Source organism: Castor canadensis, chromosome 19, assembly GCF_047511655.1.
Source record: "Castor canadensis chromosome 19, mCasCan1.hap1v2, whole genome shotgun sequence".
Taxonomy (NCBI): Eukaryota; Metazoa; Chordata; class Mammalia; order Rodentia; family Castoridae; genus Castor; species Castor canadensis.
Genome location: NC_133404.1, coordinates 43811034 through 43835227, shown reverse-complemented (window position 1 = coordinate 43835227; position 24194 = coordinate 43811034). Strand labels below are relative to the sequence as shown.

General features: G+C 45.5%; 1 protein-coding gene across 1 annotated transcript in view; it reads right to left on the bottom strand.

Moving 5' to 3' along the window:
• Positions 1 to 24194, bottom strand: part of Adamtsl3 (ADAMTS like 3) — a 252154-nt gene that overhangs the window by 102656 nt on the left and 125304 nt on the right. The window contains exons 8-10 of the mRNA XM_020176611.2: positions 18301 to 18375; positions 12681 to 12838; positions 141 to 252 (exon numbers count right to left, since the gene is read on the bottom strand). Coding sequence (XP_020032200.2) covers positions 141 to 252; positions 12681 to 12838; positions 18301 to 18375 — 345 coding nt within the window. The remainder of the gene's footprint in view (positions 1 to 140; positions 253 to 12680; positions 12839 to 18300; positions 18376 to 24194) is intronic.

Sequence of the window (24194 nt, the reverse complement as noted above, 5' to 3'; positions counted from 1 at the left end):
TGTCCAAGGTGCACGGTCAGGTGCCGCAGATTCGACCTCAGCTTCTTAAATGACCACACCAATCTTAAAATCCATTTCAAAAATGCACGTGTGTAGTTTCTAAGTCAGAACTCTATTCCTGAATGCCATTGGTACCTCACCTCCTCCACAGGTCACGGTGCAGGGAAAGAAGTCGGTTTGCCTCCACTGGTGGCTGATGGGCTGGTAGAAGAAGAACTGGACCACGCTGTCTTTGGCCACGGGGTACCTGGTCTGGACAGAGAGAACACAGCAGCACATTTGCACACGGTGAGATAAGTAAGAGATAAATACCCTTCCACTCTCCAGCAACCCACGCGCCTCACGGTAAGCCACAGTACGTGAGGATTTCCTGGGTTTTAAGACGTGTCACGGGTGAGTCACTCAGACTGGCCATAAATGGAGGCATGGGTCCACAGCAAATCTCCCAGGAGGCTTTACGCTGCACCATTCCAGGCCTGTGAATGGGTCCATGAAAATATATGTTGTGGTTTACTTAGTTCACATTTTTTTCCTTCCTGAAACATTTGATTTTAATTTCCAGGAGAACAGAAATTGAGACTTGATTTGGGATTGCTGACATAACTGGATCCTTACATTTTTATTAGTAAGCAGCCCTTTCTGAAAATCTTTCTGGATGCACAGCTGGGAAACACCTCGAGGGCACCCAACACCGAGCGCCCCTGCCTGAGCGTCTGTGTCTAGTTGGCAGGGACGGGCATCGGGACGGTGACAGGTGCAGACAGAGGCAAATCTCCTCGGGTGACTCTACTCAAACTGCAAGCTCTTTTCCTGTTTTTTTCCCTTTTCTTCCCTACTGACTGCAAAACCACAGGAAGTAAGGGAAACTCCCAGACTGCAACACAAAAGGACGAAAAGTAAAAAGTTAAGCTCACAGGACACAGATCCAGAAATGTGACACACATATGGAATTCAGGACTGTATATTATATAAGAATGAATATAGGATTTTTAGACCTGTTGTAATCACCATACGGTGACTAAGGTAGAAAGAAGGAAAATGGAGGGGATGAACCAATTCGGGTTATAATGCATAATACATGGAAATGTCACAAGGAAACTCCCTGTAGACCTATCTCAAACAAACAAAAATGTCTTTTTCTAAAGGTAAAGTAAAGTTTTACAGGAAGGTAAAACAAGGTCTGTCTGGGGGTTGGTACCAGTGAGAGGGGAGAGGATATAAGGAAAGGGTGTAGGAGGATGAATATGGTGGAATATTATGTACTCATGAATGAAAATTGAAAAATGAGACCTGGTGAAACTATCCAGGAATGGGGGAGGAGGATGAAGGAGAATGATGGCGGGATGAATTTGGCTATGACTTATTGTAAGCACTTTTGTAAATGTCACATGTACCCCCAGTACAACACTAATAGTAATTTTTAAAAGAGGAAAATTACACAGAGAGCGACCTTCAGTGCTCTTGTCACAGGTGTGGTGAGGACGGAGTAGCACAGATGTTGACTGGGTGTACTGGGTGTTCCACAGTGTCACAGATGCCATGTTACCCACCCGGAAATACACACGGGCTTTATTTGTCAGCTAAAGCATTTTTAAAGGTTAACAACCTCTGAAAACATAATCTGTTAGCAAAACCAAGAAAGAAATATTATGATGAGGAGAACACAACAATAAAAATGGTGATGCTAAAGGAGAAAATTCCATGAAATGAGAAAATACTGTGCTACATTGACTGGACCAAACAGATTGCAAAGTCACAGAGGTTAATTTTTAGAGAAAAAATTTTCAAAGATTACCAATGAATCTGCCACAGTACCACTTAAAGTGCAGGCAATAGAGAGAAAAGTGAAAAGGCGATATTTAATCACACAACTGAGGATCTCCTAGACCTTCATAAGACAGGAGTCCTTGGTTTTTAAATACTAGTTGAGTCCTGAGCAGGCATTTAAAAAATGTAACCAAGTTACAGAAAAATCCTAAAAGTCACTCAAAAGCAAATATATGATTACCTACAAAGATGGGAACACCAGGTTGGCATCAGATTTCCCAGAGTTGACATCACTAACGCCTGTCTCCAAAGTGAAGAAGGACAAGAATTTTGGCTCTAGAATTCTATCATCAAACCGAACCAGTGATCAATCATCAGATCAACAACAATGAATCAGTGAAATAAAGATCTTTGCAAACAAAATTATTCTGAACTATTACCACTTGGAGATGCTCACTGGTTAATTTTTTTTTTAATTACAGGATTACTGAACAAGAACTAATATAAATACAGAAGAATTCTGTGAGCTTCAAGAAGCAATAACAGCTAAAATAATAAAGCTGATGTGTGAATCTGAAGACAGGTTGATTGAAAAATAATAGTTTGATGTATTTGATTATAAGATGGGATAAAAACTCCAGACCGGGGATGTGTATGGAGGGAGACAGAGGCAGAGCCGGGGGTGAGGGGAAAGCCTGGGGACCATGCAGGGTTTACCGAGGCAGAAAACATGGCTGAAGAATTTTGCTCCTAGCTACGGCAGAGTGGCTTGTGTCTGAAGACTCCTCCCTGAGAGAGTAAGTAAAACGCTGTATGAGATATTTTAAATGTATTTAAGGCATCAGAGAACGACTGAGTGAGGATTGCAGGGCTGAGCTGCCAGACGCAGGTGGAGGCTGTGAGCATGAGGTCTGGTATCACCTTTCTCCTCCAGGCATTTCCAGTCTGCAAGCTGCACAGTCCTGTGGATGGACTTGGGGAGCTGGGGGAAAAACGGGGGCTCCAGGCCTGCCAGGTGGGGGGTGTCAGCAAACACCACAGCACTCAGCCAGGACCCCAGAATGCAAACTGGAGAAAAAGCAGATTTCAGAACGAATGTGGCCTGGATCTCAGCTCCTTGTTGGAGGAAGGGAATTGGCTCCTAATCTAACCATCTTCCAGAAGCAAAAGTAATCCAGCCACAAATCATACCGGTGACTTTTATCCACCGTGTGTGGCACAGGCTTTAAAAATTACTAGGCACATGAAAAATAAAACTTAGCAAGAACCAAAGAAATTTAAAGACATTATAAACACTGCTACAGGAAACCCAGATACTGTCATTAGCTGACAGAAAACTTAAAACTTAACATTTCTCTACTTAAAACTTCTCCACGACCCTTTCCCACGCAGCCCTGGCTTTGTGTCCTGTTTCCCCACTGGGGAGCGAGCAATGCCTCCTGCTGTTCCCAGGGTCATAAAATCAGCATTGGCACAAAGCTTTTGCCTTGGGCTCTGTTTGCAGAGCACCTAAGATACCATGATTAAAATGTTCAAGAAATTAAATGACAGAATGTAGACTTGCACAAGAAACAGAGACAAAAATGAAATGATAAAAGCAAATAGTGCAACGATTGGCGTGAGCAGTAAAGAGACTGGGGTTTAGTAAGTATTTTCTTAAGGAATCAAACACTGGACATTTTGGGTTTTTCAGGCTATATGGTCTCATTGTAGGAAAACTTTACAAAAACAGGTGAATGGCCCCTTGGATTAAGCACACCGCGCAGAGAGTGAGTAAAATGACAGAGAAGAAAGTGGAAATTGGACTTAGTGGGTAAAGCGGAAAGTTGCAATCCCATAGACAGGAAACAAAGGGCTTGGGACAGGAGGTAATCTGAAGGGGTAGCAAATGTAAATCACTCCAAACTGATGATGGTGTGTGTCTGTCATGCCAGAGGCTTGTGAGACACTATGGACCTGCAGCTGAAGAAAGCCACTAATTACATCTATGAAAACCAAAACAAAGAGAGTTTAAAACACACGCAGACAAAGAAAAAAGATGCCTGTCACCTTCTAAGGGACAAAAGTCAGACAGCTGACTCTGCAACAGAGTAAATGAAACCAGAAAACAATGGAGAGAGAGCTTCAAAGAAAAGAGTCTCCTAAGGATGAATGAGTCAAGTCATGAGGACAATGACTGAAAACACGGCCTCAACTATGCCATGCCAATGTTTAAAGGAAATGTTAAAAGAAAAGTAAACAAAAGCAGATCCCAGTGGATCTCTCACGATGAGTGTAACTTGAATAACAGAATTAATAGCCATGACCTATTATGTAAAACATTGTATCCAGCAATGGATACGTTGTGTTGTTCTAGAATTTACTAGATTCTGAGCCACAGCCATTTTTTCACATCTCAAAAGATTCGAATAATATGGAATATGTTCTTTGACCACAGTTGAATTAAATACAGTCCTGAAATGTAAGGGATTACAGAAAATCCCTCATGTGGCAATGTTACACCTCTCAACAACTCACACATCCAAGAACATAGCACTAAGAATACGACAAAATAACTGAATGACAAATAAAAATAGTTCATGTGAAATTAAATATAACACATTCTGCTTTGAAATTTATGGACTTATATGCGCAGGCTATAAGAAAAAAGGGACAAAAATCCACAAGGTAAGCATCAAGAGGTTAGGAAAAGAATAACACATTGAATCCAGAGAAAGTGGGATTAAAATATAAAGACAAGAACTGACATTAATGAAACAGAAAGAAAACTAGATTAAAGAGAGTTATAAAAACAAAAATTACTTCCACGAAAAGTCTAATAAAATTGACAACCCTCCAATAGGACTTACAAGGAAAAAGGAGGGGACCAAAAATAAGAATAAGAAAGAAAGAGGACTCCAGATATCAAGAGGATACTATGAAATATCCAGTCAGCTCTTTAGTGTGATGGAAAGAAATTCCTTAGAACAAACCGACCTCAGGAGAAATTTTTTAAAATCTCAAGAGTCCTGGATCTTTCAAAGACACGGACTGTGTAATTCTGAAAATCTCCTTCACATTAAGTCTGTTGGTTTTGTGTTTGTGTTGTGATAACCAAGCAGAGATAACGATGAATGTTATCCCTCAAGGGAAACCTCCCTGTGCTATGGCTTCCTGAGGTTTGTATGCTCACACGTTGTATAAATGACTCCCATTTATTCCATAGTGAAAATACAAGGATAACAGGGAGAGAAAACGTTAGCAAGCCTGGTGGGTGACCTTGACATTGAGGTGGTCACTTGACCTTGAGGTGGCTGGGACAAAGCTTGACATAGTCACAAACTTCTTCCTTGTACAGGAACACAATGCACAAGTGATAACCTCAGGTTTTTACTAAAGAAATTTAAATGAAATTTAAATTATCCCATAGATGTGTCATTGCTGTCACAAATACCAACTTTGTGACCCAAATTAAGAAAACTTGCACTGAATTTTAAACAGAAACAACATGACCCATTTACCTAGCTTTCTTTGAGACATATATTCCATCTGAAAGCATCATTTGAGAACAAATGTTGGTGAAAGGACACAAATTACATGGTTATGAAAGAAATCCACTCAGTCCATACATTTTCCTACTGAAAGTTTGAATTATAATTCTGATAAAATCTCATTCAATACTGTTCTTCACAGAGTGTCCTTAAAAGATAGGTAGCTATTTAAAGCTTTATTAATAAAAATATCTTTCCTTGGGGGAAAATCTGTATTTTTGTTGAGTTTTAATCCGAGGAAGACCCTTGTGTTTGAATGTTTGTCCTTCACATCCCAAGGACACTGACATTACACTGCATTCTTTTAGGTAGCAAAGGAGGCAAAATAGGAGAAACAAGATTTTCTTTCAAATAAAAAAAAATACTAACTAAATATATAAAACTCCTCCCTCCAATACCTTTAGAAAAATCAAGTTCTGAATCTTTTATTTGTTTGGTTTGGTTTTTTGAGACCTGGTCTTGCTGTGTAGCCCAGGCTGGCCTCAAACTCACGTGCTTCCTGTCTCAGCATCCCAAGGGCTGGGATTACAGAAGTGTACCACCATGCCTAGCTTTGGGTTTTATTTTATTATTATTAGGATGTATTTGTTTTATAGGGGGATTCACAGTGACAATTCCAAATAAGCTTATATTGTACATTGGCTAGATCACCACCCCCATCTTTCTCTCTCAACCCCCGCCCCACTTAAAGCAATTGCAAGAGATTTCTCTGTTCTGTTTCATATAGGTACATGAAGTCCATCTACCATATACCCTCTCCTTAATCTCCTTCATTCACTCTCCCCCCTCAAGTACCCCTCCACACACACTGTGCCTATTTTATAATCCTGTCTTTCATTATTAATATTGAAGTTGATGTTCAGAGGGTTTTCTCAGTGTACCCCGCTGTGAGTCTACTTTACTTTGGTCCATTCGACCCTTTCCATTTCTCTCCTCACCCCTTTACCTCCCACCCCATTCTTCAACAGCTTTCAGTACACATCCTTGTGTCCTCTCCCTTCACAGATGCTATGTTTTATGATATTGTTGATGCCCTATCATTCTCTCTTCCTTTCCCTCTTCCCCAAGTTCCATAGAGAAATTCCACTGTCACCAACACGTTCTACCTCTGAGTTTGTGTGTGATCGTGCTGCTTTTTGTGTATATGTTTATCTTTGGATCTGTCTTCCGTGTCTGAGAGAAAACATTTGTGTTTCTGATCCTACATTTAACGTGATGTCCTGCAGTTGCATCCATTTTCTTCCAACCCCATGGCTGAGTAAAACTCCATTGTGTACATAGACCACAGTTTCTTGATCCATTCATCAGTTGTGGGGCACTGGGTTCTTTCCAGAGCTTGGCTGTTGTGAACAGTGCTGCGAGGAACATGGGTGCACAGGTGCCTCTATTGTATCCTGACTTACGTTCCTTTGGATAGGTGCCCAGGAGCAGTATCACTGGATCATATGGCAGGTCTATCTTTAGCTTTTTGAGGAATCTCCCTACTGCTTTCCAAAATGGTTGTACGAATTTCCAGTCCCACCAGCAGTGTATCAGGTTTCCTGTTAACCACATCCTCGCCAGCATTTGTCGATGTTAAGTGAGTAGTGGAGTCAGAACAGACTCTGCCGATCCCAGAAGGATTTTCGGTTTCTAACAGCTCTGACCGTCACAAGCTCCTGCCAAGTGGGGAGGGAACTGTGACTTAATCGGTTCACTCCTGTGAATGCAGTCTGGCCCTACAGCACAAAGCACTCCTCAGGCATTTGTCTCAATAGGGCCTCAGCCTCTCCTCTCTGAGGTTCTTCTCGGCTGAGGGTCTCACTTGGGTGGAATGAGCCTGGATCCATAGGTCCAGATCCTCATCCTGTCCTCGGGTCACAGCTGTGTCTGTGTCCTTTATGCTCCTCCCACCGGGATTGTCAACACCCATGAACTTGGCTGTGTCTGTCCTGGCCGGGGGCTGCTGGACTCCTCTGGTGGGCACCCCTCCGTATCCTCCCTGTTCACATTCTCAGTGCTGTGCCCAGGACTCCTATGCAATCCCTGGCCCGACTTAGGGCTCTTCACCTGGAGTCCATCTGCTTCACTGACCATGCTATAGGATGCTTTCAGAGCAAGAAGACAGGACACCAAAAATTAAGCCAGGGTGACAGGCATAAACTGGGTTCCTTGTAAGCCAACTAGGATGCGTGGCCATTCCACCCCTCCCTCTCAGCTGAAGGGTCATTTTGCCACCACCGTGTCATTCCCTGGCCAGCCAAGAGGACAGTTGGCCTTCTGGATCTGTGGGCTCCAGGTCTGCAGAACCCACCAATCGTGGACTGAAAATATTTGAAAGCGGACGCTTTCCTGGTCATCGTTCTCTAAACAATATAATATGATAACTATATCCAGAGCAGCGCCCTTGTGACGTCATCATCCATTTGGCAGGACATTACATACCTAAGAGGACGGGCGCAAGGTACATGCAAGCACCACGCCATTTTGTACAGAAGACGCCAGCTTCGCAGGGCTTAGCCATCTGCAGGGAGCCCCGTGGATACTGAGGGTGACTCTGCGTGGAACTGTGTATACGATGTGTTCCCTCCCGCATGAGTCTGAGACAGACTGCTGCTAAGGGAGGTGGGCACCCCACAAGGCACTTCCCTTTGGGGGTTCTCAATGAGAAACAGAGCAAAACCTCCTTTTCTTCCTTTGGCTTTCCTTGAACCCCGACTTTACACGCTTGCCTGCTCAGGAGAGGATAGCCACCACACATCTCACTGTGTGCCACCTCCCTCCTGTCCCCTCTGTCCATTTACATCTACAGAAGCAGAGGGGACTTTCCACAGCCTTGCTGGACGTGCCCGTGGCATCAGTCCTCTGGGGACCACGGCTCAGCCTGGGGAAGAAGAAGTGCTATGAAAAGTTACGGTTATTAAATCAGTGTAGCAAACCTGCACCTCGCTACACCAAGCCTGACTTTCAAAACAGAAATCCAAACTAAAGTAATGATTATAGTCTGTCATGGTCACATGCTGCAAACTAATGCTTTCTCTCTGTGTCCCTGCTGCCAACACCTGTCACCTGCCCACCACACCCCTGCTTTCAAGGTCCCAGAGCAGACAGCTCTGCTATGGCCAAGTGCACACAGAATAGCAAAAGCAAAACACGCACAAACATTTACAAAAGTGTAGCTCCTGTTAATGAGGAAGAAAATGAATTCACACTCAACTACCTGACTTGGCCACTTCAACAAACTCCCCAAATTTATGGACTATAAAAGTAGAATTTCTTAACATATAAAACACGTGTGTATGTGTGTGTGTGTGTGAGACTTAGCTGTGAATTCTGGTGACATCAGAGCAGTATTTAAACTGCTTTAACCAAGAGATTTCCCTCCAACAGACCACATGAAATGTCTCAGAGGTTTCTACCTTTGTGATTCATGGCAAACACAGGGTGGGATGGAGTCCAGCTAGGAAGGAGGGAAGAAGTTAGGTAGGTTTCCAGTTCTACTGGCAGTGTTATGGCTTGAACTGTGTCCGCTCTAAAGGGAGCTGAAGTCCCAGCCTACAGTGCCTCAGCATATAAGTGACTTGGAAATGCCATTTTGCAGATGTAATAAGAATGAGGTCACCACAGTGGGCTCTAGCCAGTCTGACTGGGTCCTTATGAGAAGGAAATCTGTGCACAGGGGGAAGATGACAGGCAGCAGAGGGCGAGTGGCTGAGCTGTAGGAATTGAGCGGAAGGGTATGGAACAGACTCTCCCTCACTGCCCTCAGAAGGAACCAATCCCCCAGCACCTTGATTTCGGACATTCAGCCTTCAGAACAGTGAGACAATCAGTTGTGTTGTCTAGGAAGTTCACTTTGTGGTATTCTGTAGTGGCAGCCCCAGGAAAGAAATGCAGGCACTGACTCTGAAACGGTCTGCTGGGAATGTAGAAATTCAGCCACAGTCTGCACTTCATGGTATGTTTTCTGGGAGAAAGGAAAACAGGGAGCTTAAAGTCCTCTTGTCCTTAGACAATGAGATGTGCTAGCAGAACTCCCCAGAAAAGCAAGACCCTGGTAGACAGCATGACAGACATCCGAGCTGAGGTCGGAGGAAACTGGAGACAGAGCCTGCATGGCTGAGCACGAGTGGAAAAGCAATCAGAAAACATTTTCCTACAGAAATGCAAAATATCTGAATGGAGGAAAAGACTCCCTAAAAAGACAGCTGGCAGAAAAAGGAAGATTTCAGGCCACAAAGAAGACACACTGCTTTCCCCTGCCTGAAGCTGGACGTGTTTTTAGAAGGGAGAAAGCTACTGACAGCAGTTAAAGATTCACTGCAGAAAGCTATGTTTGCAGCAAAACCATTTCATTTTACTGGAAAGTCTAGGGACATGCATAATCTCACAAGTGCCTGCTCCCAGGTGCCAGTGGCAGGAGTAGCACCTGTGCCATCACCCAGCCAACCACACACATGACGTCAACTTAGCCAGTGCTCCCTACTGCCTTCTGGTGGCAGCAAGTACATATTGCAGGAGCAAAACAAGACCTCCTTGGCTTTGGTGTGAAATAGCCCTGGCACAACCACACTGTGACCAGAACCAAGGAGAAAGCTTCGAGCAGGAAAACAGGATTATACAGTGAGAAATCCACTGGGAAGAAGAAAAGGTACAGTTTTCAAAAACATTCCGATCCTGAAAATACAGCTTCTTAAGAGAAAAAGACATTTTTTCTCATTGTTGCAGTGAGTTGCTGAGTTTCTGAATTTCAGCAACAATCTTGAACACCATTGATGTCTGCATCCTTCCTGTGTAAGCAGATAGCCATCTTCAATAGTCTGTTCATGAAAAACCCATGAAAAAGGCATTGTGCATAGTACATGAAGGAGTGGGTTTCAGCCTCGCTCAGGACACCCATAAAAGAGCAGGCAGAGTGGTCTTGATTGCTTTGGCCTCTCAGTTGAAATCATTTTCCCTCAGGTTGACTGGGAGGGAAACAGGTACAGACAAACACAGGGCAGACTGTCTTCAGAGACCCCCATGATGCACTTTTCCCTCCCATTCAAAGAACCACCATGACTGACTGTGTCAAGGGCCAGGGGGAGAGGAACCAAAGCAGAGCTTCTTATCATGTGTTATCATGTTCTGAATCCCCCAGAATATCCGCTAGAATGGGATATTTCTGGGAAACCCACAGTATTTGGATCAGTTCTCAAGTCAGGGAAAAACAGTATCAGAGTTGTTCTTACTGCATCATAAAGCGTCCGTCATCTCACCAAATTCTCCGCACCATGCTTACCACACCAATGGAAGATGGTGGCTACTGGTGGGAAGATTTCTACCCAAGTCATTTCTGTGCAATGCCCTCTTTGATAAATATTCTTGTTAAACATCTTTTCCATTTGGGGGAGGGGGTTTGAACTTTCCAGAAGTTGAAGTCCAGATCTGTTTATTCAGTTTGAGAAAACCAGAATGCAGAGACAGGAAAATAGAGGACTGAGCATTGATTCAGACAGGGGGCTGCACACCGTTAAAATGCACTCTGCTAAGAGGTGAATCCATATTTTGGGTAAGAAGGTGTAATGGGGTATTTAATTATGCAAATGATACATGAAAGCATTCTTTATAAAAATCATTTTAAGAATAAAATAAGTGAATCTAAAACCATCCCCCAAAGCATTGATAACTTCTGAAATATCCATTGTCATTTTCATCTTGGAAAGTATCCTTTCAAATATTAAGTGTGTGTGTGTGTGTGTGTGGAGTGTGTACACACACTCATAGAAATATACAGCTTACACATCTTTGTGGTTCCAGAAGGGTACCATAAACAACACGTCTTCACAGTCTATTCATGTGGTACTGTAACCAATATCTTGAAACACTAATCTCTCTGGGTCTTTCTCAATCACATGACCAAAATAATGTCTCCCACTCAACTGCAGACCTCTAATTGACTTAGAGAGAATACAAGTTCTCTGAGTAGTAACAAAATGGGGGAAAAGATTGTGTGTGTGTGTCCACTACTTGAGAACCAGATGGGAAACCCAGAAGAAGACTGTGACAAGATGGAATCTGTGTCATAACAATGGGCCCGAGAGTGAAGAAGAATGATGATAACCATGGCTGCCCTCCTCCCCCAAATCTCCCACCTGTGACTGTCAGAGAAGAATACTGGATCAATACTTCAAAGATCAACACAGAAGTCACAAACTTAAATATCTATGGGAGCCAGACAGATAATTATAAGCATGTGAGCAGGATGAACAGCAGCCAACACCTTGACATTTAACTCTAGAGTGCCACAGAGAGTGGTGTGGACCATGGCAAACTAGGGCGAGTGAGCCCTGAGCAGAGGGCAGTGTGCAGCTGACGTGATGGCGAAGTGCAAAGTCATTGTCAGATCTTCCCCATTGTAAAGAGAAGCAGGAAAAAAACCTGATATTTTTACTTAAGAAAAGAAAAACTTCTTCATTCTTCAGTGTTGATCATTTAAAACCCAGAATTTCCAAACCAAAACAGCAGGCCAACACTTGGGTGGTCGCCTGCAGGCTGAGTCTGGATCTAAGGAATTTGGATCACAGCTTCCTCTTCCTCCACATGCATCAGTCTGCTGACAGAACCCATGTCCGAATGAAGCATTCTTTGACAATTGATATGTGGAACACAGGCAGGTTTTGAAGGGTTGGGGCTATTTTATATACATAAACAGATCTCTAGCAGCTAGGCACTTTCTCTCTTCTCCTACACTTTGGAATGAGTTTTTGAAAAGAGGGTAAAACCACTCACTAAACTATCACTTTCATTTCTTGGGCATTTGCAAATTTATGGGAAGAGTTTGACATTTAGTCACCTGTAAAAAGATTGACCACAAGACTTCATATCCTCTGAATGAAGGAAGATGACCCAGGTTTACCTAGAGAGGGACACAGACTCATGACAGTAGGTAAGAAGCATATCTTATGACACACTCATCATAAAACACAACCCAGGGAGAATCCCTGACCTTGAACCAGCTATGTAAGGCTATGTTCTGTGCGCTGAGGGTGGAGTAGCCTGGTAAGGGAGCACGAGGAAGGAGCCTCTGCCCTCTGTCCTCTGCCCTCTGCACTTCTGTGCAGAGACGGTAAGTTGAACCATTGCCCACTTTCACCAAACTCCACCCAGAGACTTAAAACTGAGCAGAGCAACCGGATGTTATAAACATGGAATCAATTCTGGGAAGGTTAGTTCTCAACTCTCGGGGTCGCTCTGCCTGAGAGAGATGAGCGATTTTTACGGATAAGGTCTCAAGATGGAAATGTTGATATATGCTCCATATAGAAAGTCACTGGTGACCTCTGGCCGAACAAACCTACTGTTTTTAAAAGTCAAGAGGTCTGGGCCTCATGTACGTGTGTTTTATGAAGACGATGCTCCTACCTTGAAGATGAAATCAGCAGTCAGAGGTCCTGGAATCTTAAAGGTTTGCCTCTCTGAGCCTTTCTGAAATTCAACCGTCGTGTTTTCTACAACGAAGACTCCAGGGCTGTTAAAGCTGTGCTCTCCTTTGCTTCCTTGAAGTGTTTTTGATTCAATAACTAGAATCGATACAGAAAATTAAACAATGTCATTTTACTTCAAATGACATTTTACTAAATGCAAATGAGCCTACAATACCAATGCAGTCGCAAACTGTGTACTCAGTTTACAAACCCTGGGTCACATGAGTGGGACAGATGTGTTGGATTTCTCACTTGTCCTAATAAGATGCTAACCAGGGTGACAGGCCCAAATGGGTTGACTCAGTTCTTTAGAGTCGTTTCTACCATAAAGGGAAAGAGAAAACGAAAACATTTCTCTGTTTATACTTTCTCCTGAGGTAGCTAAAATCACACAGTGAGCAAAGCCAGGCTCGTTCACTTTTCACTTACCCAGAAGCTCTTAATCCTGGTCTTTTATGGAGACAAAAGAAGAGTGCAATTCTGCATAAGGCCTCGGATGTGATTCCCAGCACCACAAAAAATAAATGAATAAAATAAAACAAACCACAGGTGAACCTCAAATTTGCCTTTTTTGTTTTCCAAGTCTTCTTACTTGGAAGTAATTATAGATTCATGGGAAATTGAAAAACTTGTGCAGGGAGGTCTTATGTATCCACAGTTTGTCTTGCTCAATGGTTACAAGTCACAATGCTGTAGAGCAAACCGGGATGCTGACAGTAAAATGAGTGAATGAGTTTGCTGCCATTTTACCACGGGGCACCACAATCAAAATATAAGCCACTCTATGGTCACAAAGATCTCCCTGACATATGCTGATTTTGTACGAGAAGTGCTGTTTACGCCTACAGAACAAGCTTGCCCACAGTTTGAATATACTATTTCTATTTTATTTAATAATTTCTGTCTTTCTCCCTTTTCTTTCTTTTATTTTATGAAGTGTCACCAGACTTAGTAGAACTGGTCTGTGGTTGAGACAGACAATAAAGAAAAGTGCAGCCAGACCCCTGACAGCTGAGTTTCTGCCCAGCTCTTTCTCTAACTCACTGCCCTCTTTTAATGAGGCATCAGCATGGACGATGACCACATCCAGCTCTACTCTGAAACCTACGCTGGATTCTGTGGTATTGTCGCAGTCGTTAGCCACCTTGAACAAAGGGCCCAACACAGTCAAAACTGCTCTGCTCCAAACTTAAAAATGGAAAGTTGTCAACACACCCCGAGCTGGTTTGGGATCAGGGTGTTCCGATCCCATGCTACCTGCTTCAGCTGTCTTTATTTGACCTGTTTTCTCTCTGCCAAAGACCAGCTGCAGGACTCCAGGCATTGGAGACATCCCTGATTGTCCCTGGCAGGCAGGCAGGGAACTTTTCTGGGAAAATTCAAAGGCTAGACGTGAGCTCTCAGCTGCAAGAGTCATTAGAAAAATGCAGGCGACTCAGACACCAAAACCCCAACCACGCTGGCCCTGGTCCCCATGACTGCGGTGGGTTTTTGGAAGGTGTAAGATTAAATTCATTTCCTAGGTCCAGTGAAGATGTGAAGCTGAGTGATAGAGTGAGTTGTCAGTAAGAGTGAGATGAAGTGCTGGAGAAGCGAGCCAGCCTGATCCTGGATGAATCAGGTCTCTCTAAAGAAGAGAAAACACCAGGTCAACATCAAAACGCAAAATGAAACCAGTGACTTGAGGGTGAGCCCTCATCGCGCCCATGTAGGACACTGAGTTCCTGGACTGAAGGCCTGGTTCATTTCAGGTAGTGTGCCATGGTCCGTGGCTGTGTAGGATGTAATCACTTTTACCACTGTGGTAACTTTGTGCGGCCTGGCTTTCCACGTTTCACTGGGTGCGGCCCTGGAGAAGGGCGACAGACTCTGGGAAGGTGATCTGGGAGGAAGGGAACACCAGTTAATATGACATCCAGCCCCTAAACTAGAGGCCAGGCTCCCATTAGTGTGGTTTGGGTGTCTTGTTTTAAATGTGGGGTCTATTCCATTATTTCAATAATTTTCAGTGACAAGGCTGTAGAAACACCAATTTTCACGTCTGTGTAGGTGACTCCGGCCACCTTCTCAACTGAAATGGATGCCAGCGTACAAGACCTTTAGCTGGATTACTTCAACAGTCTGCCACATCCCTGGGGGGCAAACACCAGCTGCACATCCAGGAGGCAGAAAGCAGGTGCTTCCACCCCAACTGTGCGAGGGGTAGCTGACAAACAGGGGTGAAGAAGACTGAGTGACTTAACGAAGGTGGAGTTGATCCACGCAAACCGTTCTCACCATTTGTATTAGCAAGTCCACCGGGAGGCAGAGGCCCACATGGCTCTTAAAAGTGTCTTTCTTATTGTGACAGATTCGCCTCTCCTTAGAGCGTGCGCCTCTGACTGAATGTCAGAAAGGGGTTTTGAGGGCTTCAATCACCGATTCAACTGGCGCGTTCGCTTGCGGAAACCTTTTTAAGCGTTCGCTCCCGTCTATCGTTTTCACGTATCGACCACAGCCCCGTGTTGGGACAATGTGTGACAGTGGCCACTGCAAGCTCTCCAGTTCTCAAAGCTTGCTCAGGACACTCTGTGCCTTCCTCAGCAAGTTGGTGAGGACCTGGGAGACCCCAGGAAGCCTTTGTCACCCTCGCCATGGTTTAGGAACAGTCTTTCTTTCCTGTTGCTTGGTGGGGGTGGCGGGGGACGTGTTGAACAGGGAAGGATGGGTATCCACAAAGGTAAAACAGAATCAGAACCCAGGGCCTTCTTCTCTCCCTCCCGCAATCTTCGCAACTCAAGCCTGCAACCAAACCTTTAAATATTTTAATTCAAACTTGTGATTTTTAAAAGAAACGATGGCTAACAAGGTAACGAACACTTCCGATACTGAAGGGCTGGCATTGAGACGCATCAGTCTAGGTTTCTTTCAAAAGAGGCGGTCACACAACCACCACCAAGAGGACTGTTCAAACTCCAACGGCCGCAAAAGCGCTGTCAGGCAAACGCATCCAGGGCTTAGGACAGCTGATGGGGTCGCGACGCGTGCAGCTCGTGTCCCCGGCGGAGCTGGGCTTTTGTGGTACGTGGTCGTTTCATTTGGCATCACTGTCCTTGCTCGCTGTGTATGGTGTCCATGGCTGTAGTTCAGTAACTTCCCGATTTATGGTCACCAGACAGGACTTAGAGGGAAAAATATTCCTCCAGGTGATAGCAGACATCAGTGCTCAGCATCTTGGCTTCCAGGTTTACTGTTAGTCGATCACACAACTTTGGTTACAGTAAAATTTCTCGTGCAGAGGTCCTCTCATTGCTTCCACTGTGAAGAGATGCATTGCTGAAATGTGCGGGCAGGTGCCTCCTATGACATGTGGTCCAGCTTAGCACGGGACCAGAAGTTCCAGCCCTGGACACTGTTAGTCCATCTGTTAGTCAGACACTCTGTAATCAACTCCGTTCCACAATGGCACTTGAAATTCACCTTTCACTTCTGAATAATGTAGCCTTTGGAAGACTGTAGTTAATATAGATCTCAACAGAATGACTGATGCTGCAAAATAAACTTGAGTTCAGAAACGGACCTTACTTTTTAAAGAATGTGAAAATGGTTGTACAAGTCAAGAAACTGAAGCCCCTCCTGTATTCAGATATCCAGAAATCTCAACTGAGTCCTTTGTCAGCAAAGCCAGTTCTCTTCTTCAGGGGACAAGGTGACTTCCAGAAACATTTTCTGGGCCATGGTGACATTGTTTGGAAGGGGAACTGTCCCAAGCAACAGACCGGGCCCATTTGGAGAAGGGGACCATTTCTGAGCTCTGCCCTTGAAGACAACTGCTCTCAAGTACAAGCCGAGCTCACGTGCCCGGCTACACACCTCTGCCAGTGAGTTTGGGCCTCGAAATACTCACCTGCACTTGCCCTGGTTAGTGCTCGCGTACTCCGTTTTTACAAATTAAAAATAATTTTTGAAGCTGAATTTTGGGGAGCTGCCTTTATTATCCTGAAAATGCTGGATTGAATCACTGCCTCCTTCAGTGTTTTGTTTTTGGTTTTTTTTTGGCAGGACCTGCACACTCCAGGCAAGCATTCTGCCACTGAACTAAACCCCTAACCCCAAATCCACCCAGTCAGAACGTGTGGATTAATTACATCTACAGGAGGCGTGCTCACAGAGGGAGGCTGTCAACCCAGGCTAAACGAGGAACATTTTTGCTCCTCCAAATGAAACCCCATCTTAGTCAGGTGATCTCCCAACCCACTTCCCACCTGGGCGTTTCATTTGAAGGAATGCTATGACGTGTGGCCTTTTGCGACTGGCTTCTTTCCCAGAAGCATAAGGTTTTCAAGGAACACAGGTTGGAATCTCACCCCTCTTTATAGCCAAGTAATACTCCACACACCACGTTTTATTTATCGATTCAGCAGCTGACGGCCATTTGGTTTGTTTCCACTTGACGGTGTGAATAATGTGCTGTAAATACTCAGTGCTTTGTGTGTTTTTTTTAAATCCAAATATTTCATGATATTATCACTCAAATGACTCACAAAACTTGGATCTGAATTTTTTTTTCAAAACATTCCAAAAGGCCAAAACTTTCCAAAAGTCAAGTTTGTATTTACAAGAGTCACTCCTATCAAGAGTGGTGGGTTTTAAGCCAGTTTTACTGGACGGGTGCTGAGGCTCAAGACTGTAATCCCTGCTACTCAGGAGGTAGAGATCAGAAGGGTCATGGTTTGGGCCCAGCTAGACAAAAAGTTCATGAGACCCCATCTCCAGCAATGGCTGTGAGTGGTGCCGTACACCTGCCATCCCAGCTACTTGGGGAAGCACAAATAGGAGGACAGTGGTCCAGACCAGCCCAGGCCTAAACCAAGACCCTATCTCAAAAATAACCAACACGAAAAGGGCTGGGGGCACAGCTCAAGTGGAAGAGGGTCTGCCTAGCCAGGGCAAGGTCCTGACTTCAACTCCCAGCACGGTTTCTATGGCTCGTGTCTGAACCCTGAAGACGGCTGAGGATGGGCTGAGGGCTTCCTCTGCCTCTTCCCACGGCGTGTCCTAAGCCGTGTAATAAACCTCCTTTCTCTGCCTTCACCAGGCCTCTTTACTTGGCGTTTAGGGGCGGGTGGCCAGACCTGGCATGTGGGATCCCAGGAGTTGGAACCTGGGGTGCAAACCCTAGACCTCACAATGAATCTGCCACATCACATTATTAAACAGGTCCTGTACCTTAAGCTTCATTTTGCTTTTTGTCCCAAACTTCGGCCACCTCCAGAAGGCTCTTGAGCCCTTATTTGCTCCTCATGTGAAAAAAGCTTATTTCACATGGAGCTGGATTCCCACCCCAGGGGGAAAGAGAGGCTGCACTGGGATCATTTCCAGTAGATCAGGGAAACAGAAACTCTCCGGGTGTACAAACTCCCGTGGTGACGTAGACAATTTCAGAATAATGGGGAAAAATCCCCAAACAAAAGTGTTAGTCTACCTACCATGAGCACAGAAAACTATGTTCTTTGTGTGTGTTTGTTGCTAAACAGACTTTCAGGAAACAAACGATGTCAAGATTAAATTCTGCTTACAGAGGTGGGCAGGTCCTTTCACGGTGATTCTCACACTGCGACTTCCCAGGGGAACAGCGATCAGATTTTCTTCTCCTAGGAGAGAACGGAAGACCAAAGCAGTGAAGGCTCTTGCGGTGGACACCTACAAAATGAGCCAGTCCCCGGGCTCCGCAGTGCCCTTACTGGATCCCATTTCCAGCGCCAACTATGTGTGAGGTAGACTGACACTGCTCACATAATTTTGCAGATATTTTGGCATTACTGGGGTTTGAACTCAGGACTTCATGCTTACAAGGTAGGCCCTCTACTGCTTGAGCCATGCCTCCAGAGCTCCTTGCTCTGGTTATTTTGGAGACAGGGTCTCCAGGCTGGCCTGGACTGCCATCCTGCTATCTTAAGCTTTCTGCTGTTGGGAAAACAGGTGCACCACCATGCCCAGGTGTTTTCTTTTAAGATGGGATCTTGATATCATTTCGCCTGGGCTGGCCTTAAACTGAGATCCTGCAGAGCCTGGCTCTCTAGGGAGCTAGGATTACAGGAGTGAGCCACCAGCACCTGGCTACTTACAAACATTTTTAAAGAGCAGTTTAAATGCACTGGTGACACTTCAACTGCTGTCATCCCTGTGCTCTGATGAGGGTCTTCAGCTCGGTCCTCCATGGAAACCTGGCCAGATCAACTCACTTCCAGCTGGCTTTGGGTACAGACAGAGCTGACAGTCACACAGACGGCATGGCTGCAGAGCCCAGGGCATTTGTCACCTGACCTTCACAGAGCAGCTCAGTGGTCTCCAGCCTAGATAATTACTACCGGGAATCCTGGTCCTTCTGGGTGGTTACAAATCCTGATATCTTGATCTGTATGCCTAAAGCTCATCCAAGGTCATGGATGAAATCTTATCAGTGTCACGGACTACTTCAAGCAGATGTTAGTTTTGTTTAACTTATAAGAGGAGGTTTTTTTTGTTTTGTTTTGTTTTTTTGGATGGCCTCTCCAGGGTGAAATTGGTGGAAGGAAGGGTGTCAAGATATTTACTGATTGGTTTGTAAGTCTTTATTAAAAATACCTGTTTATGGTAGGGTTCCTGCCTGGCAATCACAAGGCCGTGAGTTCGATCCCCAGGACTGCCCCCAAACCTGTTTTATATTGAAAATTAGATAACGCAGCTCAACAAAGACAAACTGTTTCTAATCCCACTGTCCAGAAAGAGTCACTTCTTGCAATTCGATGAGTGTCTCCTCCAGACTTTCATTCGTTTTTAATGTGGATGCATGCACGAGGAACCAATGACCTCCGCGCAAATGTCCCTCAATGTGAGAAAGGTGACGCACACAGGTGTGGCGCATCCTCACTCGGGAAGATCGTGTGACTGATGAAAGTGACGACTCGAAGCTGGCCCACTGACGGGGAGCTGTTGATACAGACAGAGGAACTCTGAAGGGAGGTCCGATAACAACGTCCAGTCGGACATGATGTTCCAGCTCCTCAGGAGGTCGTGATCGGGAGGATCATGGATTGAGGCCAGGCAGGCAAAAAGTTCCTGAGGCCTCATTTATTTGTGTGTGTGTGTGTGTGTGTGTGTGTGTGTATGTGTGCCTGTGTGTCTCTGTGTGTGTTTCTGTGTGTTTGCATGTGTCTGTGTGCCTCTGTGTGTTTCCATGTGTGTCTGTGTGTGTTTGCATGTGTGTCTGTGTGTATGTCTCTGTGTCTCTGTGTGTCTGTGTGCCTCTGTGTGTGTCTGTGTGTATCTCTGTGTCTCTGTGTGTTTGCATGTGTGTCTGTGTGTTTGCATGTGTCTGTATGTATGTCTCTGTGTCTCTGTATTTTTGTGTTTGCATGTGTCATGTGTGTTTCTGTGTGTCTCTGTGTGCTTGCATGTGTGTTTGTATATATGTCTCTGTGTGTATATCTCTGTGTCTGTCTTTGTATGTTTGCATGTGTCATGTGTGTCTCTGTGTGCTTGCATGTGTTTCTGTGTGTATGTCGTGTCTTTGTGTGTTTGCGTGTGTTGTGTGTGTCTCTGTGTGCACCCATCCCAACCATCACTTCGCTGACATCACCCGCTCCAGTTGAGCTTTGCAACAAAAGCCTGCCATGTCATTTTAGCCAAAATCACTCAAACTTGGGAAGCATTGTCTTAGGTAGAGGTCACTGGGTCCCCAGTCGACCACTACATCACCTTGGAGAGAAACGTGCACTGTGGGGTGTCCCAGCAAGGTTGGAACTGGGGTGTCCTATGAGAGGACCCTGTGAAGGGTTAATTAACATCATCAGATTAATCTATACAGGTTTGGGTTTTGGTTTTTAGGTGATGCTGAGGTTTGAACTTAGAGCCTTGGTCTTGCTAGGCATACTCAGACCTAAGTGTGTCAACCAGCTTCATGTCGCTGTGGGAAAACACCTGCCAAAATCAACTTACAAGGGGCAAAGATTTATTTGAACTCACAGCCTCAGTCCAGGGCCACTCATCCTCGTTGATGTGGACCTGTGGCGAGGCAGAACATGGGGGGGGGCAAGGTGGAGAAAACTGCTCCCCCCATTTGGTCGGGGAGCAGAGAGAGCAAGAGGAAGGGCCCAGGACTCCAAGGTCTCCTTCAAGGGCATCAGGGACCGTATGTCCTCCCACCAGCCTCACCTCCTAAGGACACCGCACATCCTATAGCACCACAGGCTGGCAGTGCCTTTAGCACTAAGGTTATTATAAGATGGATGGATGGATGGATGGACAGACAGAGCTAGATAAATAGATGGGATGGAGAGACAGAGAGACAGGCAGACATAATGGCACTGGGTTCACACATCTTGAGGCTATTTTTAAATCATGAATGAGCATAAATTATTCATCTTTGGTTTTTTGCCTAAAATGCTAATGGCTCTGGTATAAATCCTGTCACTATCAGAGTCTTCATCCTGCCTGTCAGAATGAGCCACTTCTAACTCGAAGACAAATGGCCTCTTCCTAATACACAGAGTCCAGAGCTGAGATCATGTTGAGGGAAGGACAGGTGAGGACCTGGGGCAGGTGAGGGAGGGGCGGGTGAGGACCAGGAAGGTGAGGCAGGAGCAGGTGAGATGGCGGAGCGCCTCTGCCCGAGCTTCGGCAAGGCTGCTGGGCACCTCAGAGCTCCCACAGTCTGCAGGTGACACTGTCTAGCAAGTCTCGGCTGCTGTGAGATCCTGCACGTCCCATGGTGCAGAACCCAATGGCCAAGACGCCTCCATTGGCGAGTGGGCTTCTTCTCCCTCCCGCCCAACTAGACGGCAGGAGGTCTCACCTGGGAGAGCTGATTTAGTGTTGGTGGCAGCGAGGGTCTCTGCAGAAACCTCTCTTTGCATAAAATTATTGCAGATCCTCCAACTGACATTAGGATATGACACCCTCAACACTGTCCCTCACTGTGCCATCGTCAGCGCTCATTCCTGTCATGCTTTAGGTGACAGCTGCACCATTTTTACTCTAGATGTCATACAGTATCATGATTGTGACCCCAGACTCTGGCTTGGAGTACCAGCCCTGACTTAAAGTCACTGTGACCTTGGACAACTCCCTGCTCGGCTCCATCTGTAAAGTGATGACAATAAAATTACTACACCAAGAACTCGTAGTTCGTGTCCTACGAGTGACATCTACCAAAGGCTTGGGAAGGAACCCGGCCCCAGAGGGGTTGTGTAAGTGTAAGTTATTACACAACGTTGAACACTTGCTATGTCCCCTCCCCTACCTCCAGCACCACTTAAATAACTACAGGTAAGTTAACTCACTCTTTTTTTGGGTTTTTTTGGTGGTAGTGGGATTTCAAACTCAGGGCCAGCTCTACCACTAGAGCCACACCTCCAGTCCCCCTCATTTCCTCATTTATTATAATGAAAATACATTTCTTGTTGAACATAGTGGAGCACACCTGTAATCCCAGCTACTTGGGAGGTGAGGTAGGAGACTCACATTCCAAGGCCAGACTGGGCATAAATATGCAAGACCCTACCTGAAAATCAAACTAAAAGCAAAAGGAGTGGGGGCTTGGTTCAAGTGGCAGAGCAACTGCCTAGCAAGCATCAGGCTGAGTTCTATCCCCAGTACTGGAAAATTAAATAAAAGTAAATTAAAAAAAAGAAAACTGAAGTTTTACAAGTGTAAAAGACTTGCCCCAAAGCACCAAGCTCCTGAAGAGGAGAAGCAAGGTCTGAACCACAAAGCCACACCCTTCACCCTTCTGCTGTGAGCCCCACCCAAGGGCGCCAGCTGTGGATCCCACTGTGGGTTTCCCTCCTTGGGTTTTGCAATCACCACACTGAGCCGAGATGCCTCCCTCCCACACAGAAAAGCTCACGTCCAGCTGTGCAGCCAGACTTTCTACATCTCATTTCCTGCTAGGACCATGGCTTTGCTAAGTAGCAAGATGTGCAGGAAATAAACTGTCCACACGATGTTAACTAATTGATACACATCAACCTCCGCCCAGGAGGACGGTACTGTGTATCAGGTTGCTTATTTTCACTATTAAACTCAAGGAGAACTGCGCCAACCTAAACACACTCAAGGTCGTACGGGAAGAAGGTATAACCACGTTCCCACGACTCTTGCTTCGGCAGCTGCCCTACTTTTCTAGTCTTTTTTTTTTAAGTTAGTTGTGGGTTTGCTTTCTTTTTTTTTTTTTTTTTTTTCTTTTCCTGAGCAAAAAAATTTGGTCACTTATTTTTTAAGCTACTTTTCTTGACCTTTCATTTATTTTCTCCTTCTGTTATCTAGGTGTACACACACACACACCATTCCCGAGGAATAAAGGATCCTTTTTTAAAGGATCAAACGTATGAAAGCATCTTGTTAACTGAGAGAAATGGTGTTTGTTAAACGCCTCACACACCCATGACCATGGGCACAGAGCAAAACCAGCACCTCTGTCATGCTGCAGAACAGGGCTTGACAACGTTTCAAAACTAGGGGAATTGACGCTTCTGCCTCAGTTGTCCCTCTGGGAGCAGTGGGGGACTGTGGAAAATGGACGAGAAGGTCGGTGAGGCGCTCCACCCACCTGCAGTCCCACGCTGCTTCTGCAAGGAGAGATGGATGACCGACACGTGCCAATGAGCAAAAGTAGGAACAGAGCAGAATTTTGTTATAAGTAGGAACACGGCAGGGATTTGACTTGGTGAGAGCAGGATGAAATTCGTTCTCCCTGTCCTCCAGCCCTGTACTGTGAAGCCACTGGAGGGGACATTTATCACTGCTGAGTCTGCAAATGAGTGTCCTCAGCCTTTGGTCCCTGGGTCCTGGCTTATCTCCTGGCTTAGAATGCCTGCACCTCAAAGAGTCAGGCAGCAAGCAGGGTATCTAACAACATGCGTTCATGCTGGTTTCCACGATGGCTTTGAGCCGTCACAGTAAAGGGGGCTGTGTCCCCAAACTCTAATGCCACATTTCTGCCCACCTGTCCCCTGCATGGTAGTGGCACTCTTCTTCCATGCCCTGTAGGCCACATCTAAGAAATCAAGTGCTCAGAGAGAGTGAAATGGGTCACCTGCCTTCTGATCTGTAGTGGGCACCAAAGGCATTAGAGGCAAAAAGCAATGACCCAGAAATGCAGGTAGATGAGAAGATGGACAGATTCCCCAGGTGATCCTGACCGCACGCTGGGTTGGGAGCCACGGACCTGGGCCCCACCGGGGAGAAACAGGGAGGGTTGGCTGAGGCAGTCATGTCCCCCTGTCTTGCCCAGCACACATTGTACCTCATACTAATTCACTGCCCTAGAGGACATCTCTGCAGGGTGGCTCAGCCCGTGGACCTGAGGTCAGGACCTTCCTGGCCACTCACTCACTGTGGGACTGTGAACAGGTCCTTCATCGCGTGGAGCTCCTCCCTCTACTTGTCAACCGGAGGTTACTGAGCTTTGTGCTTGATAGGCTCATGGTAG